This window comes from Vanellus vanellus (assembly GCF_965231255.1).
Source record: "Vanellus vanellus genome assembly, contig: HAP1_SCAFFOLD_1896, whole genome shotgun sequence".
NCBI classification, from domain to species: Eukaryota; Metazoa; Chordata; class Aves; order Charadriiformes; family Charadriidae; genus Vanellus; species Vanellus vanellus.
This window is the reverse complement of record NW_028127149.1, coordinates 1-19,270: the sequence shown is the minus strand read 5'-3', so window position 1 is coordinate 19,270 and position 19,270 is coordinate 1. Positions and strand designations below refer to the sequence as shown.

The following is a 19,270-nucleotide window of genomic DNA, read 5'->3' as shown; positions in this document are numbered from 1 at the left end:
TTATTTGCAGCAGCAAAGTGAAAACTGCAAGAGACGGAGATTTTCTCCCTAATTAACAGGGAGAACCCCGAGGCTAAAGAAAGAGCTGCGACATTAACACGACATTAACGTTTCTTCCCCTCTTTAAAGGGGACAAAGGTTTAACCGTCAGCGCTGCCTGCAAAATCAGCAGCTTCAAACCAAACACGTTAACTCCCCAAGCCCAGCACCTCCAGTGGGAAGCACAAAGACATCACAGCCCTGTCACCAGGACCCTGCTGGGTCCCCGCTGAGCCAGGCTTTGCCCGTCCCGCTCTCCGTGCCCGAGGAGCTCCTGAAAAGTTTCGGCATCCCACCCCGCCAAAACCTGAAAAGAAAACCGGCGTTATTTCGATTATCAAAACGCACCAGCGTTGCGGGTTTGGGGTTTTTATGAACTCACAGAGGCAGGTTTTTCACCCCATCCATCAGCCGGGGGTTGGAACAGGAGCCCAACCGCCTCCTGCTCCGGCTTTCGACGTGCCAAGAGCTTTGGGAGCCCGGGCGGAAGCCTTAATCCAAACCGAGCAAACACCGAGGGCTAACCTCAATATTTCCGGAGCCTCCTGAAAATGCAAAATTAAAGAGTAAGAGTGAAAACATAGAACGAAAATATACTATTTTTTTTATATATATATATTTTGCAGAAAGGAGCGCAGCGCCACCGTTCAAGCCCCGGGTGCCCGCATCAAGCACGCAAACAGCAACTAAACCTAAATTACGCCCCCCCCCCCCCAAAAAAAAAGGCGGTTTTGTAGCGATCAGTGATAATTTAGAGTGGAAAAAAAAAAAACAAACACCCTAAATCACGAGTTTTTGTTAGCTGCAGGCGCGGAAGGAGCCGTGCACCAGTGGCGGAGGAACCCCGATACCGGCTCCGGGGACCCCCCTCCGAGTCCCCCCCTTGAGGGGGATGTGTGTGTCCTCTCTTCGGGTTCCCCCCGCCACCTCCTGCCCAAGCAGCGTCACGCCTGTACATGAATATTCATGAGGCCCCGCCCCTCCGGGCCCCTCCCCAGGGGAGGGAGCGCATCCCCCGGTCCCCCCTCCTCAGGCAGAGGGGTTGGGGGCGAAGAGAGAAACAGAAGGAAAAAACGGCAAGAGAAGGCAAAACCACGCTTTAGTACCCCAAATCGTTTCCACCGCCCCCCCCCACTCTCCCCATCCATCACCGCAACTGCACCCTAAAAATTACCGTTGCGGTACAGCGGTGTGCAGGCGCATGTTCCGTTTCCTTCGGGTAATTAAAATCAGGCTGGGCAATTAAATCAGGCCTTATTTAATATCAGTTGTTGCCAGTCCAGCTGGCATTTTTAAGTCAGCAGCTCTACCAGTCGCTGGGCGTCGGGTAGGGATGGTGATCCGGCAGGGGAGATCCTGATCTGGGGTACCCGGGGGGGTGGTTCCAGGCTCGTCCTGGTCTTACCTCATCACCAGGCGTCCATGACTGGGCGATGCTGGGGATAAATGTTGGTCTAACGCGGCCCCAGTAGCCCTGCAAATATTGGATAGCAACCATAGCGCACACGCGCTTTCTTATTTTTGACAGCTCTGCGGTGGTGCAAAAATACAACTATAAGGAAGATAAATCCATTTTTACAGCCTGGACTTGGTTTTTTTTTTTTTTTTTTTAAAAAAAAACAAACAACAGAACCCCCATCAAAATATCAAACCCCCAAACAAATCCACTTTTAGAAACCCAGGTAAGGCGATGCTCCGAATTTCCAACTGTTTCAAAGAAAAGAAAGAGCTGAGACAGTGCTGGAGGGGGGAAGAACTGGCCAGGGCGTTTGCAAGGGAAGGTCATTCCCATCTTCACGGCTAAGAGAGAATTACAAGGGGGAATTCCCTTCTTTTCCACCCCAAGAGAAAAGCAAACCCTGCCTGCTACCCGAGGTGGGAACCTGGCTTCCTCCGGTCAATCTGGTTTGCTACAGGGGTGATGACAGCAGCAGAGAGAAGGCAGCACCTCTCTGGAATAAAACAAATTTATTCACTATACAGACACAAGTATTTATTTTTTGTAAGTCTGACTAGTCAACAGAGAAGCATTCTGAGTCTTCGGATTTGCAAAGGACATTTTTCTCGGCTAGAAAACACTAGAAACAAACACAGCTGACCAAATAGGGGTCAGAGGAAGGTCCATCTTGGCCAGTGCCCGCAAAATAAAGGCGGGAATGGTACAAGTGCCAGGTAAGCACACAGCAGTACTTCTCCAGACCACTCACCGACAATTCACACCTGTCTTAGTATCAACCACCTTAATTTATTTTGTTTTTTTCCCCTGTTGCCCTCCTGTCCCTTTTCAAACCCACATTCACAATACCCAGCAGCAAATCTTGCACGGCTCAACTCGGGGGGTGCAGAGTGACGTCTTGGCTCCTGAGCTGGCTGCTTGGGAGCTTCATTTGCTGCTCCTCTAATATCTAAATATTTGGAGAAACCCTGTCCGACGCTTGTGGCTTTAAAGATCATACAAAATCCTTTCCTAGCTCAGTTCTCTCTCCCCAGCCAAGGATCCTCACTCAGGAGCCGGGCTATCATCCCTCTCCGTGCCTAGTCAAATTCCACCCTAACTTATTTCTCTGGGCACTTAGCAGGAGCGACGCTGACTTACTGCCCACTTCACACTGTAGCTGCACGAACCGTACTCACTTCTGGCCAAGCTTTACCTCCTCCCCACAAAGCTGAAGGCCTTGGGCTGGCGGCTGTGTCAAACATCCTAACAGGAACAGGCATTCCATCAAGGGAACTGGTCAAGTTGGTGTCTCCTTCTGGCCCTCACCTCCCAAGCTGGAGACCTTTTTCATTTCTACCCTTCTCGTTTTTCCGCAGAGACTAGATGCAACAGGAAGGTCGGATCCACGCAGACCAGCACCACCTTATCCGATAAGGGACAAGTGTCATGGACCTGGGGAGGGCGAGTGAGGAGCGAGATAGCAGCAGGTCTAAAAATGAAGAAAAACAGTCGCTAATATGGTCTTTAGGAAAGCGTGACTGCAAAGACCAGGCTCTTAGGGAAACTGCAACTCAAAGAAACCATGATATTTAAAACAATCGCATGAAGGTTTCTTGATTTTGCTTCCTGCAAAGCTTTTACTGGACTCGGAGGCATAAGCAGGAGTGTCCACCGGCCCAGCTGTCCTTTGTAAGGGAATTCAGGGCGCTCTCCTCATGGTGCGCTGAGGCTGAGAACTCACCAGCGTACACTTTGAGGAGCTGAATGACACTACCCTGCCAGGGATGATACGCACGTTTCTCAATCCTTGGGAGGACAGGAACCAAAAAGGTGGGAGCATTAAAGAGACGAACAACAGGTCAGGTAAGAAAAATATTGCCTCTTCATTTAATGTTTAAAGACATGAGTAAACAAACAGAACAGTACAGAGAGTCAGAGGCTACACCCTTCCCACCTCCCCAAGCGGCACGTTCTGAACCACCACAGGTACCAGGTGACAACTCCAGCGAAGGAGCAGCAAAGTCTGGGATTGGAGGGACGGCCGAGAGAAATCTCTGCTGTGTGAGGGCAAGATGACAGGACTTGGGAGGAAGCAGCTTCCCTCACCCACGAGCACAGCAACGTCTCCTGGGCGCTGTCAAGAGGGAACGCTTCCCGCTCCAAGCAAGCAGCCCAAATCTCTTGCGAACATACAGGAGGGCCGCACATGAACTCGGAAAACACAGCTGGAAGCTACATTAAGAGGTGCAAGACACACTACGTACTGACCTTGGCAGCCAAACCTCTGCTCCACAGTGATTTTTAGCCTCTCGAAGAACAAAGAAAATAGGGAAGTTAGGTCCAACTCGGCAAAATGTTGCAGTACTCGTTTGTGAACACAAAACTGAGTAGGAGGGGAACAAACAAGACTAAGCTCTGCATACATTCTTCCATCCTGCTCCAGCAGGCTGCTCCCTGCTCTGGGGGCGCTTCCGACCCCTTATCCCACAACTGGGCTGGTCTTTGCGACTTGTTTTCCTTGAGCTGTGGAGCATCGGGTGGTCAGTAGGGACATCAGGAAGCAACTCTCAGTGCAGGCTTTAGAGGACAGTCGACCGTGTATGTGAGCAGAAGGCTGGGGAGAACAGGGTGCATCAGGTGTTGCTGCTGAAGAGAGAGGCAGAGATCGTAGGCACAACCGCTCCAGCTCCCACCTTGCTGGCAGAAGCCCGCACGGGAGTTACGGGAGGTTAAACCAAGCAGCACCGGTCAGGCTCTGAAGGCGGTCGCATGGCTGCCGGCCAGTAAGACAGTCCAGATTCAGGCGTTACTTGAATTTCCATTTCCCAGAGCAGTGACAGCTGGAACCGTGACACGTGGTGGAAAAGGACCGTATTTCACTGCGCTCTTGCCTCTCCAGCTAGCAGAAGCCTGCAGTGGTGGTGTTTCTGCTGCCACTGCATGCAATCAAATACGAAGGGAGGGCTAACTGGCTCCTACGCGGCCCAGTTAACTGCACCAAGCACCAGCGTCCAACGCGGGGCCCCCCATAGTCCAGAGTCCCGCAACAGAGCCCTCAGATCTCAACGTCACTCTCTTTGTCGTTATCATGGTCACCATCATAAAACTCGTTGGCAGCTTCAGGCCTGGGGGAAAGACAATCACCATCAGTGAGGAGAGCCTTGACACCCTTGGGGCCAGAGAATAACGTCTAGGTCACCCTGTCAAAGGTCAGAAGATGCCCAAACACCCCATGAAATATTACATGAGAGGACCACGCACTTCTAGAGAGGCTCCCTTGATAAAAGCAGGGACTCGGAAGCGACTTAGTATCTGTTCTAGGAAACAGACCGTCTCCACTATATCATCTGCCCATCTGAGCAGGGACAGAAAGGGAAGCCCGTGACTCCAGAAGGAGATTTGGTACCTGCTGTAGTTTTCCTCAGACCCTCTTTCCTCTGGATCAGGCTCATCCGTGCGATCGTAGCTGAGCAAGTCTGAAGGGACATCATGGATCTGCACGCTGGGAGCATGGTTCAGCATTTTCAGATTCTCAAATATGGTCTGCCTGATCTGATCCAAGTACTACACGGAAAAAAACAGAGAGGGATCACCACAGTGAGGTCTGGCAGTCTACACGGAGCCATAACCAATCAGGCTGCTAACTTCCTGCACCATCTACGTGCAGGTGGTCACGAGAAACAGTTTTGTGCAAAGAGCCGTTTATCAGGGCAGAGGAGGTGGGAGTTCATTCAATCATTGATAGTCAAGCACACAGAAAACAGTATGGCAACCCAGCAAGGCTCTCAAATGCTACGAGACTTTCTGACATCCCAGAGGAAAGGTTCTGCTTGATTTTCATCAGTTTTCTGCCCCGCAAGAAGTCCTTGCCTGAGCTCTACCTGGTTTCACAGGACAGAGCATCAACACAGGGTTTGGGAAGTACACAGCTGATATAGCAACAAGGCTGCAAGCACTCACCTGCCTGGAGTTCTGGTTTTCGATCCTTGTACTGACATCAGGATGAAGGGTGAAGTCTGGAGCGAAGTATTCGAAGTACTCTGTGATGGAACAAACAAGAGTTACAGCGCAGAGGCAAGGGAGCCCATCCACCAGCTGCTCTGAAGAGAAGCAGAGCTCACTCTCCCACCACGCTAAGGGTGACCAGACCTTAAAAAGCACAGCAATGGACAGCTCTGCAATCACAAGGAATTACGTGAAACAACTGAGCGAGCGAAAGTAAATCACTGAATAGGAAGTGATCCAAATTAAATGATACACAACACAGTAAGGCTGTGTCTGCCCAGCAAAGCCTGCATGTGGGTGGTAGGAGACAACTGAGGCCATCTCCAAGATCAGAAAGTCACTTTGGCCCTGGTCTTATCTCTGGTCAATGCAGAACAAAAGCGTTAATTCTTCAGCTGATGTAACAAATACTTTAGTTACGCTAATGAGGAAAAAAAGGAACTCCAGCTTACCACTGTACGGGAGCTCTTCGCTAATTGCTTCATCTACAAGCAATGATGTTTCGTAAGTCCTGAAAACATGGAATATGGTCAGAGCTCAGTCCAGAGAAAGCTACGTGGTGCATGCAGGGAGAAAGCCCCCAGAAACTGCTTAACCATTGACTTTCAACAAACAGAAGAGACTCACCAGCATCGCGCCACATTGCGGACAGTGTAACCACCTCCTCCCAGTACCAGCAAGGGGATATTGAAGCTCTTTACGTACTCCACGCACTCCCTAGAAACCCCAAACAAAAAAATGTCAGAGCTGTTGACCGCAGCACACATTTCACATGTCAGAAATGACACCGCGCACTCAAACGCCACCACGGCCTGGTGTGATACACCTGGAGGCCAGAGCTTCCACCCAGGGAGCCTGAGCCACTTTCTACTCTGTGAACCACTGCCCTGCAGCACCTCATTCTGAGACCCCCTCCTGTCACAAAAGTGTTAAAAAAACACCCCAAAGACTTCTGGAAGGCTAAAGTCAAAGCTCAAGCCTCACAGCAGAGGACTCGGAGCCCTTCAGACTAAAGGGCAGTCCTTCAGCTAACTGCTCTGCCCCAGCCCCGCTGTACTTACCCGTGTCCTCTTATACTGAGGTTAAAACAACCCAAACGGTCGCAACCCAGAGAATCAGCACCGCACTGCAGAACAGAAAGAGCGTTTTAACTAAGGAGGCACTGCTTTCCAGCCACGCATCAGCACCCTCACCCCTTGGCCACCCTCATTCACCAGAGGGTACAGACAGCAGCTCAGCTACGACACACCAACCCTAATCCCCTGGGAAGCGAAGGTAACACATGGATAGCAGCTCCCTCTAACCTACAGCCTCTGAAAGGGATGGACACGTGCACAGAGGCTTGCTTTCTTACCTGCAGCACTATGCAGGTGGGCTGATAGTAATCTACCACCTGGTTAATGACTGGCTGGAAGAGGTGCTTATAACCTTCGGAGAGAAAGTAGATTAGTCACGGCTCTGGAGTGGAAGGACCAGCAAATGTCTGGGCAAGGGGTAACGGCAGGGAACACCTACTTACTTTGGTCATCAATGCCATCTCGCAGAGGCACGTTGAGACAGTAATAACGACCGCTCTCTGCGCCAACTTCATACATGTCACCTGGCCAGGGAAAGAGTGACAACAGCTCTGAGACTTCAGAGCTGGTGTGGAAAGGCCAGATCTGGTCTGGGTTGAGATCTCTGTTAACCTAGCTAGGATCCCTCTTTCTTACGAATAACTATACTTCTGTTCCTCTCTAACTGCTTTTCCATGCCCTTTCTTTCATCATTTCTCCCTGCAGCTCCAATTTCGTGATTTTACACTTTTATACTCCAGCAGAGCCTTCAGAGGATTGTGAAGCGAGGCAAGGTTCAACACTATAAAGGAAAATACACACCTGTACCAGGAAAGAAATAGTTCCCATATTTATGAAATGACACTGTCATGACACGGTCCGTCAAGTAGAAAGCCTCCTGCACACCGTCTCCATGATGGATATCAATATCAATATACAGAACACGTGGGTGATATCTATTGAATACAGGAGGAAAAACAGCATTACCGTCTGCACCGTACCCAACCTCACTGTTCCCCACGTGCCTCAGTATCACCTAGAGATCTGAAAACCACCACCAACATCTACCTGCAAGCCCACTTGCCAGAAGAGCTCACCTGTCCCACTACAGGCTTATCAAGCTTTAGGTATGTGATGTCTGTATACAGTCAAACACCACTAAAACATTTTCTTCTGGTGTGCTTGGAAAGAGAAATTCATAGAATGATTTAGGTTGGAAGGGACCCTGAAGATCATCGAGTTCCAACCTCCCTGCCATAGGCAGGGACACCTCCCACTAGACCAGGTTGCTCATAGCCCTGTCCAACCTTGAACACCTCCAATATTAGAGGAAAAGGTTTTCACATGGGGCCAGAAATATCTTGGAAAGCACAAAACAAAGAAAACCTATTTTAACCACCTGGGGGTTAGAAAGTTGTGGGGTTTCATTTCCTCTACAAACAACATGCCATTAGTTAATCTTTAAGAGCTCCAACGATCTTTAATCGTATCAGGAAACGAAAGGTAAGCTAGCCGAGGAGGAGATAGAAACACTTACTTCCTCCACATGCCAGAGTACTGGCAGCACTACATCCCGGGTGGGGAACAAGAACACCAGGCTGGACTAAATTTACTGGAGAAGCAGCCTGCTGGGTCACAGAGACAAAGAGTGAAGGAGAGGAGATCATTACAAGTAAATGCATTGGGGTAATGGTCAAAGGTGACGTGCCGTCGGGCGCTGGAGACATGGCCCATAGCCATCCCTGCCTGCCAGCTCTAGAGCTGCCTGCTCGGCCGGAGAGAACTTCTCCAGCTTTTCATAAGGAAATATTGCACCTGGGCAATCCCTGAAGAACAGGGGATCTGGCATCCATGCCCAAACCCTAAGGGACTGGGGAGGGAACTGATAAAAACAAGACAACATCGAAACAGAGAGGAAGAGCACGTGGTTTGTGCCATCTCCTTCGGAACCATGGCTTAAGTGCATCCACGGTGATCTGATCAAACTGGTTGATGGTGCTGACCCATGCCGATTAGCAGACCAGCACCCTGCCTCGGTCTTCCAACAGAGACACCAACCATTTAAGACAGCCCAGATCATCCCACAGACAAATGGCAGCGAGGAGAAAAAAGGGGATGCGTACACACAGCCCTTGCACACTGGTAAAGGGAAAAAGGGACCTTCTAAGAGCAGAGGCACCACAGCACTCCCATGGTGGGAAGCAAACTCAAGTATGCAGCCACTTGCTGTGGAAATGGTTCTGGAAAACAGGGAATAAAAGAATAGGGACATATTATAATCGCCCATAATGGGTAACTGAGCTGTCTTTGAAGCCTCTGGCATAAAGGACTCAGGTGAGACTAGAAAACGGGTGTGCAGAGATACCCAGTGAAGACCTGAGGTTCCAAACACAGAGCAGGGAACAGTGGCAGAGAGGAAGGAGGTACAAGGAAGCTCAGTACATCCCATAAACGTGACTTTCAGAGCCAGTAAGTTTGCCAGCAGTCATGTAACTATTCTCTGGTCAACCCCAAATCTTTTTTGAATCTGAGACAAGATGTTACGGATTTACTGACAAGGAGGGCATTTGAGAGCATATAAAAAAAAAATAATCACAGATTAACCCAAGAAACAGAAGCTATTTCTGTAACTCTTCTTCCCATTCCAAGTTTATTTTTCATTTTCTTAAAAATCCCAACTCTCTCTCTGACTCTTTTTTACTCAAAGCAAGTGCCCTTTGATCATCCATGTGTTGCTCAAGTCCTATTCTTAAGCCACTCAAGCAAATCAAGAAAGATTTGAGCCATTTAACTGCCTCCAGTGAGCCATAATTTGCATTTACCTACAAAAGGCTCACTGTGGCAAAACCACCAAGACTCAGAAGACCCTGAAATGAGTATTTCACAGATGGATAAGGAGAAATGGAATAGAAGAACTTTTCTGTGTCACTTAAGCTGCATGTAACAAAACTGGAGTTAGATATTCAAATTTTCAAGCCCCTCTTCTGCCAAAAGAGGAAGCCAGGCCAAAAATAAAGTTGTTGGCCTTCCTGGACTTTAGGAAGGCAAACGAGGTGGAGAAACAGAGGGAGAGAACAGTGAAACAGCGGAGGGAAACCACGTTCCAGCCAGGACAGTACTGCACTCGCCCCGTGTCCTTACTTGAGCAGCTCCAGGATGCCGATAACGATGTCGTTGACATAACAGAACCCAGAAGCCTGCAAGACAGAAAACCAAAGAGCATTAGAACGGGATCAACACAGAGACCGGGTCTCAAAAAGACAAGAGGAAAACAGATTTGCCTTATTACCTCAAACTTTTTGGCATGATGCAGGCCCCCTGCCCAGTTTATTGCAATATCACAGATCTAAGAAAGGAAAGATAAGTTAGTTTAAGGTGACAACGTGGCAACAACAACCTTGCACCCACTTCAACTTGCCAAGCCCTGCGGTCCACAAACACCCTTCTGGCCATTCCTACTCCTATGGAAGCCTTTTCAAAGCTCCATCGTGATTGTTAGCCCCGCCAACAGTTTTGGTTACATCATGTCCACACTGGATTGATTAGTCCTGTGCTCTAAATTCCCCATTAGACCAGAAAATATCATCTCCCACTACCACTGCTGCCCCTCCAGCCAGCAGCAGGCAGAACATCTGGCACATACAGTTTTCTCCTGCGCTTGTTCTTTACACTCATTAGACCTCTCTCTCAGGTCTCTAAAAGACTCAAACTTTTTGTTTTTTAGGTTTTTTTTGTTTGTAGTTTTTTTTTATACTCTCCTGAGGAACCCTTTTCTTCAGACCTTCCGCATGGTCTCATTTAGTGAGTTTCTACAGCAGAGAGCCAGCAGCACTTTTGAGGTCATCCAGCAGCAGACCCCAGGTTTGTTCTACAGTGCTGAGGGCACTTTGTGACATTAGTACGTGCAGCATTAGTATCCTCTGACTCCCTCCAGATTAAACATCTACTAAACAAGGTCCTGCACGTGGGCCAGGGCAATCCCAAGCACAAATCCAGGCTGGGCAGAGAATGGATTGAGAGCAGCCCTGAAGAGAAGGACTTGGGGGTGTTGGTTGATGAGAAACTCAGCGTGAGCCGACAATGTATGCTCGCAGCCCAGAAGACCAACTGCATCCTGGCAGCATCCAAAGAACCGTGGCCAGCAGGTCGAGGGAGATGATTTTGCCCCTTTACTCCACTCTTGTGAGACCACAGCTGGAATACAGCATTCAGCTCTGAAGCCCTCAATATAAGGAGGACATGGACCTGTTGGAGTGGGTCCAGAGGAGGCCACAAAGATGATCTGAGGGCTGTAGCCCCTCTGCTGTGAGGACAGGCTGAGAGAGGTGGGGTTGTTCAACCTGGAGAAGAGAAGGCTCCAGGGAGACCTTATAGCCCACTCCAGTATCTGAAGGGGGTCTACAACAAAGCTGGAGAGGGACTTTTTACAAGGGCATGTAGTGATAGGACGAGGGGAATGACTTCAAACTGGAAAAGGGGAGATTTGGAATAAATATTAGGAAAAAATTTTACACTTTGAGGGTGGTGAGGCACTGGAACAAATTGCCCAGGGAAGTTGTGGCTGCGTCATCCCTGGAGGTGTTCAAGACCAGGTTAGATGGGGCTTTGAGCAACCTGGGCTGGTGGGAGGTGTCCCTGCCCAGGGCAGGGGGTTGAAATGAGATTATCTTTATGGTCCCTTCCAATCTAAACCATTCTATGACTCTATGATTCTATAAACGCTTGCCTCTGTCAGTACAGGGATGATCTCCAGCTTAACAGTCCTACAGCATTGTTTACACTGCAACACAGCAGTACTTGCTATGTTGTTTTACAAGAAAAAAATCCATGAGGTTCTCCTTAAATTGAAAATCAGTTGGCTTACATCTGCGTTTCGAAAGAAAACCACATCAGTTCAGTCACCTTGTTGTTGAGCTGTGTTGCTCCCTGCAGGGAGGCTCCAGTATAGCGAGAGCAAAATTCAAAGAGGCCTGGAAACACTGGGCTGAAAAAGAAACCACCATTCAAACACAGAACATCTTCTCATTCCTCCCTATAGCAAAGCCAGGAATAAAACTGTCCAGGGACATCACCTGAACAAGATCAAAACTTATTCTCTGTGAACGAGTTAATTTGGGATCACTCTGACCCTGCTTACAACACACTGAGTACCAGCAGGCGAGCAATCTGGCTGCAAACACAATGGGAAACTCACCGAATTTGCTAATGATTACCAAAGCTCCCAAGCTAGTCCTGAAAAGGCTCCCCTGCTCACAACGTGTGTCCCACAGCCCTGCCGACACGTGCCCGGAGCTAGGACATGATGCGAGACACTGCATCAGGAGAGGGGAGAACTGGTCTGCTCCTGCACTGTCAGGCTGTATCTGGAAGCTCCTGCCCTGACTCTGCTTCCCAGCACACAGCCCAGCGTGCAGTATACTGCAACTGGAGATGAACGCTGCTCTTAAGACAGCAATCCATGCCACCACACAGAGCGAGTCCAGCACCAGGAGAGTACAGAAACACAGGACACAGAGCCCCTGTGTCACCAGCTTGCTGGTATCACGTCACAAACTACATTCATGGACAAGCAACAGCTTAAAGACTGTAGGTACTTTTCCCCTCTCTCATTTCTTCTTAGAAGATGGTTTCTGATCATCAGAGCAGCAAGGTCACAGAACAGCCTTTTGATTCTCAGCCTAAATATTAAAAACCAGGCTATACTAATACCTGCTTGGGATAATGCTGTTCTCTAGCTAATGTAATTCCTCCTGGGCTAGCACAGCTTCCCCCTCCACAGAATACGTAAGAAAATCTTACTCTCTTACAGCTCTTGTAATTCTTGACAGGCTGAGAGAGTTGGGGGTGTTCAGCCTGGAGAAGAGAAGGCTCCAGGGAGACCTTGTTGCAACCTTCCAGTCCCTAAAGGGACTACAGAAGAGCCGGGGAGGGACTTTTTACAAGGGCATGTAGTGACAGAATGAGGGGGAATGACTTCAAATTGGAAGAGCAGAGATTTTGATTAGATATTAGGAAGAAATTTTTGACTCTGAGGGTGGTGAGGCACTGGCCCAGGTTGCCCAGAGAAGCTGTGGCTGCCCCATCCTTGGAGGTGTTCAAGGCCAGGTAGGACGGGGCTTGGAGCAACCTGGGCTGGTGGGAAGTGTCCCTGCCCAGGGCAGAGGGGTTGGAACTAGATGATCATTAAGATCGCTTCCAACCTAAACCATTCTATGATTCTCCGGTTCCTCAACCAGACAAGGCACATTGCTATTTCCTCAGTCACCCACAGAGCCCTTCCACACCTTTCTTTCAAGTTTCATCTCTCACGAGCATTAAAGACTGGAATTGAATATTCTCATCAAGATCTCATGTAGTTTTGTACAGAATCATGAGTATCTCCTTAGTTCTACCTGAAAATCAGGCTCTCAAAGCTGTCTCAAATTTGACATGCACATATTAAGGTAGCTAAAACGGCAGGCAATTATTTAAAAAACCAAAAACAGTTTGCACGTTCAAGAAGAACTGGAAGCTCTGCAAGAACAAGTAGTAATATAGTCTCTAACCCAACAAGCTTGCAGCCTAAATACAGATCTAAAAAGGAGGACTGCAAGATCTAAAGAGAAGGGAAAGGAATCAAGGACATTCCAGCAATATACACAGCAGAGACATGTGCCTCATTTGTAAAAAACAAATAAGGAATGGGACATTGTAAAAGAGCTCTCCGGACACGAGCAATGCAGGAGAACCCTTTCTGATCGGGGGTTCGGAGGCAGCACAGAGCACTCACCAGTCATCGCCCACGTTGAAGGCATTGAGGCTCTTGGTGAATCCCTGCATGTTGTTGGGACTCACTCTCTGCAGGAAGTCTATGTAGTCCTCGGAGTGGAATCGGCACATGTCATGCTGGGATGCCTGGTACGGTTTGAAAACCTTCAAGAGAGAAAAGCAAGACTTATTTCCCATCCAAACTCGCGTTCGCTTTGGCTGTAAGAAATCGCAAGCTAACTAATAAATGACCTGCACGAGGTATATCAACAAACATCCAGTACACTGGCTTCCTGACATTCCTGTTCATTTAAATTCAGCAAGTTGCTCCATGAAGCCTGCTTTCCTATAGAGTTTTCTCTTTCAGCCATAAACCCATCTCTTGCCTCTCATAACAACCGCAGCTCTTGCCACATACTCTCTGTTGCCTGCCTTCCCCCACCGCCCACACCTCCCTCCTTGGGCAAGCCAGCAGAATAAAACATCTGAGTTCAAACTACATTTTTTTCTTCACTTGGGGGCACTATTCCCTTACCACTCACCAGCTTTCATACAATTTTAAGACCTTGACATAGGGGTGGTTTCAGTCTCTGTCAGATTTGCCTGTAACGGGCTGATAGGTTCAAAAGTTATTTGGAGAAAGTTCACAGACAGAAGAGTTGCATAAGCTTTGTTTCCTTTGGAAAGCTGGCAAAAAAACGGTCTGGGAACTGGATGGATTAAGATTAAAGATCCTGTGATGATACAGGCTTGCCAGTTTGGCACCTAACGCGCATACCTCAATATACAGGAAGTTAAAAATTAACACTGCATACCTGGCGAGCAGAAACTTAAGTTGCACTGAAAACAGTACGATACCTTTTTTTTTTTTTCATTTCCCCATTTCTCTTAATTAAAGAAGGCACTTTAAAGAAAAACTGGAACATGGAAAAAAAAAAAAAAAGTAGTAAGATACACCAGCTTCTCTCCAAAGGGAAAATTTATCAGGGCAATGCGCTTGGGCTGAGCAGGAAATGTTAATTTTCAGAGACACTATATATCCTAACAGACACTTAGTCTTCTTTCCTGAACTGATCTGCAGGTAGTATGGTGTTTTCCACATGGATGTATGGGGTTTGGTGTTTCTCGGACACTGCTGACTCTGTCAACTCAAAGGAGGATGAGGAGACTCACAAGCCATTAGGGCAGCTAGGACAGGTGAAGGCAAGACCTATTCCCCACAGAGGCTCTGCGCCGGTACCTCCCAGGAATCTGGACGACTGATTAAATCAAACAAGCCCAAAACCAATGCTACAGAGTCATCATGGAGAAGAAATAGTTCTCACCGGATATTCTGAGGCTCTCTTGGACAACAAAAAGTAGGGACATGTGATTCAAAACAGAAAGGGGGTGGGGGGGAATAAAAAAAGGCCAAAAACCTTTAAGACTGACTCAGCTGTTGGCAGAAGAAGAAACCTGCCTCCTTCCACCCTTCACCCCGCTCCCAGCAATCCCACCAGTCTTCCTAAGCCGCTCTGGCACCGTTGCCTCCTTTTTCTAACCCCACAGAAAACTCTCCTGGATTTGACGAGTTGTTGAGTTGCTGTTAGGAACCCTTCATGCAGGGTTCCTAACAGTTTCCAGACACAGCGCAAGAAAGGCAGCAGGAAGACACAGCAGAGGAGCAGCAGGACAATCCTGCCTCTTTTGGCAATGCTGTGCCTTGGCTCACCGCATTCTTGTGTGCTGCGGCCACTGATAACCTGGGAAAGGTGTGAAGAGGCGAACCCAGCTTGACAGGATAGCAGCCTTTTATTTGGAGGAGACAGAGAGGGCAGATAATGACATAACCACAACGCAAAGTTAACAGGACCTTTTATAGTCACAACCAACCATAATCCCCGCTTTTATTTGCTCGTAACTTTGCCAGTCACTGACTGTTCAGGATGAAGTTCCCTCTGCGGTTTTCAGCTTCATGATGGCATCTTGTGGAAAACATACACCACGACCCCCCCTCGCTCCCCAAAAAAAAGGGTTTCAAGACTAAAAATGTGGCAAAGTTGTACAGGTCTGCCTACTGCCTCATTCAGACGTGGATTTGACATTTAGAAGTGTTATGTCAGAATATGCTTTTTGCTGTTTCTGCAAGAAAAATCCCAACTCTGGGAAGGTTATTCATAGAAGTTTATACACTTACAGTAAAAAGCCAAAAGATAAATTCTGCAAAGATTCCATGTACCCTGAGTGTGCTGCAGCTGCATTCCCCGGCAAGCGCAACAGCACATTACTGCAGCTGGATGCAATTTTACTAGGGAATTATATTAATTACACAGGGAAACTTTTCTAATGTTTAAACACACCAAATTAATTTTATATGTTGCATCAAGGATCTGTTCTACTGCTCCGTTTCAGCACCTTCCTTTAAAAGTGGATATTGTGCTTAAGTTTTTGGCACAGCTTATTTTCTATTTGCTTTTGCTCAATCTGCAAGTCTCTCACCACAGAAGCAGATATGCCGGCAGTGGAAGAGCTTGAACTTGAGCCTGTGCCAAACACCAGGCACCAGTGCGGTGCTAGAGATAACGACAGAGCTGTGCAGTACGGACGGGGAGGTACAAAGCAGCTGAGATCTAGCTTTTCCCTCTGCCCCACTTGTACTGCTTTGGCTATTCAGACTTTGGCCTAAAAATATAAAAAAACAAACAAACAAAAAAAACCCCCAAAAAACAGGAAAATGGTATTGCTATCACGCTTGCAAGAATTTTGCACCTTGTCCCGCCCATATAGTGGAGAAGACACTGTAAACATGCCAGAATTAAAACCCCGGTCTAATCCTGATCTCTTGTGCTCACAGTGATACAACTTTGATTTTAACACTACCTGATTCTCAAGTGCTTGAGAAGTTCCCTTTAAGGACAGTTGATTATTTTTTTTTTTGATATCACAACAACTAAGTATTTAGTCAGGTCTTTGAGTGTACAGTGACAGTTGGTTATAGTTTTGCTTAACGTCTAGTGGTGGGGATGAGGGAACCTAGGAAGCTAAACATAGTCTGGAAAAGTGCCTGGTTTAGCTGGAGAGGGACTGGAATATGTATGTTTCTGCGTGACAGCTCTGCACGATCACCATGTTTTCACCATCGCTCATGATTTATTCCTAAAGCACGCTGCAGATGTGAAAACACATCATTGAAACAAGCTGATCGTGCTTTCTTCTCCACAGCCTCAAAATAAGCCCGCCTCTACTACCAGTTACTTGCAATCATCTGTAACTGCAAGCATTAATCTACGATTGAGTTCAAGTAACCTGCAGGGTCATCCAGTTCAGGCCCATGAGTAACAGGGGAAGCGGCTGGTTTGCAGAGCGTCACATGGAGCAGAACCCGATTGCAGAAGGGCAAGGAACACACATGGAATGCAGGAGCATAAAGAGGAAGAATGGGGGGAAGTCACAACATCTCTCACAGAGCAATGATGATTTTGTGCTCTTCTTTCACCTCCCCTCCCTGTTTGCCAGCTGTGCATGAGGATGACTGCAACAGCAGCACTCTTCACCTCTTTTAATGAAGTAATTCCCATGAAAAGATGCCATAAATACACATGTCCCTATATGTACATACATATATAAACCAAAGGCACCCAGAGCTGTAGCCTACAATGTTTAGAATAACATTTTGGGTAGAGGCCCTTCCCCAGGGCACATCAAACAGATCACAGGCTGTGGAGACAATAGGCAGCAGCTACACCCGGCCTCTGGATCAGATAGCACGACCTGGAACTGCGCCAGACAGCCCAGGAATTAAACCACTCAATGGTCTGAAACAGCTCAGAAGCAATCCCGCCGCACCGAAAGCGAGAATAAACTAACAGGATACCAAATGAGTAGCCCCCAAATGATCAGCAGCTGCAGGTGGCACATTAAGCACATCAAAATGGGCAAATACCATCTCAAAAGTGGCAAAATGGTAGAAGACTTTTACCGCTCCTGCCTTGATCTTGTGTTGTGAGGCATTAAGTTACATGCCCTGTACTCCTGAGAGCTTTTCATTTGCTCTGTGCTGAAAGAAGGGGCAGAAAAATGAACAAGGATTCTAAAGAATGGAGCACAGTTCAATCCTGCTTGCACCAAGTGAAATAAAATACCTCAGAAGAGGGATACCACACATTCGTAGTGATATTCTGTTATCCCCAAACTAGTTCATTTCTTGAAAGATGAAGATTTAAGTTTTCTTTGTTGATGATCGTGACATGCTGATCATGTTTTACCAAGTTCATACAGGCTCCGTTTCAGAAACGGAATAATCTTTCTAACAGTAGGAACTGGAGTGCACTGGACTAGACCGCTTGAGCCAGTTGGGCAACAAAGACTTTGAAGAGCAGGTTGGACTATCACTGATCAGGTACAAGATGGGATTAGTGAACCCTGTTAAGGCATCAGGGGGAATTAGCAAGCCTCTTGAGGTTTTCTTTTTCTTCCAGCTTTACTATTCTACAATCACACAGTCCACAGTGGTGACTGGGTCCCTCCTAAGAAGCAGCTACAGGCACAGAAAATTCACCCATGGTCCCCAGCAGCACTGCTGGGGCTCCAGGCACAGCACCGTACGCACATGTTTGAACATGACACCAACAACCAAAGACGGTGCCTTTCAAATCAGCTCTGGGTGGTATAGAGGGGGCTCAGGCCAGTGAGAATGCCTCAGCCTGCTTTAAAGCTTTGTCTGCAACGACTCCATCGCCTGTTGTGCCAAATGTGGAGCTGAAGGAGAGGCAGCAACACAAGAAAACTCTGAAGAACCTACCACCACGGGCCAAGCCTTAACATGGAGGCCACGACTGGAGCCAGCAGGACAGCACACAGGTCTCCAGCACCTTTTGTGCGTGTCAAGAGCTTAAAACACCTGGTCCGGTGGCTGCCTGGCCCCACAGCCCCCTCTTCCCCACCACCTGGGGGGGGAACCTTTGACATCCCCTTCCAGGAGAAACACTGCTTACGATCATCTTCTTGTAGAGACCATAGTGCAGGACCAGGCTGTGGGTGAGTGCCAGGCGATGGGGCTTCATGGGGTGTCCCGCTCCTGGAAGGGAAACCACACGGGGAGTCACCGGGGGGGAGACAGACAGGCAGACAGACATACACCCCCCAGCCGCCACCCACCTCCTAACCCCCCGGGGGCCGGGCCGAGACGGGGCCCACCGAGCCGCCATCCCCCCCCGCCCCAGGCCCGCTCGGCCCCGGGAGGCGGTGAGGGGACAGGCCCCAGGCCGCCCCGGGGGAGCCAGGGCCGGGCTAGGCCTTAACCCCGCCCCGAGCCCCAACCGGCCCCGGCCCCCTCCGCCACCGGCGCCCCGGTTCTCCTCCAGCCCCGCCGCCCGCACCGTAGTGGAAGTTGCCCACGTCCGGGTCGTAGAAATAGGCCACGGTCTTCGCCATGGCGGTGAGGCCGGGACCCACCGCCGCGCGCTCTCTCTGACGTCATTACGCCGCGACGGCGCCACCAGCCCACGCCTGCCCGAGCGACGGAGGGCGCCGGGCCGGGGGCGGGGCTGAGACATGGGGGCGGGGCGATGATCGCTGCGGCGCCCCCGCGGTCCTATCGTCCGCCCCGGCTGTCCCCGGCCACCACCCGGCTGCCCCTAATTACTCCCAGTGGCCTACTGGATTCTCTCCTGGAAGCCTGTACCTGCCCCCAGTCACTCCCAGATTCTCCCCAGTTACCTCGACTCGCACCCCAGTCGCCCCTTTCTGTCCCCCACCTACCCCCCAGGCACCTCTGTCTGTCCCCTGTTACTTTCAGCCGATCCCAGTTACTCCCAGCTAATCCCAGTTGCCCACTGTATTCTCTCCTGGAACCCTATAGCTGCTCCCAGTCACCCCACAGCTTCTCCCCAGTTACCTTGACTCCCACCCCAGTTACCCCCAGCTGTCCCCAGTTACTTCCAGGTGATCCCAGTTACTCCCAGCTGATCCCAGTTGCCCACTGGACTTTCTCCTGGAACCCAGTACC

General features: G+C 49.1%; 1 protein-coding gene across 1 annotated transcript; it reads right to left on the bottom strand.

The window, feature by feature from the left end:
• Nucleotides 1–3,336: 3,336 nt before the first annotated feature.
• LOC309685450 (histone deacetylase 3-like) lies at nt 3,337–18,398 on the bottom strand (the record flags this gene model as incomplete). The annotated part of the gene is made up of 14 exons (XM_082501216.1): nt 3,337–4,602; nt 4,884–5,041; nt 5,438–5,517; nt 5,935–5,993; nt 6,110–6,199; nt 6,544–6,608; nt 6,837–6,910; nt 7,002–7,082; nt 7,360–7,493; nt 9,679–9,734; nt 9,827–9,883; nt 11,440–11,521; nt 13,307–13,449; nt 18,258–18,398. 14 exons carry the CDS (start codon nt 18,396–18,398, stop codon nt 4,533–4,535), a joined length of 1,290 nt encoding a protein of 429 aa, XP_082357342.1. The 3' UTR covers nt 3,337–4,532.
• Nucleotides 18,399–19,270: the final 872 nt, after the last annotated feature.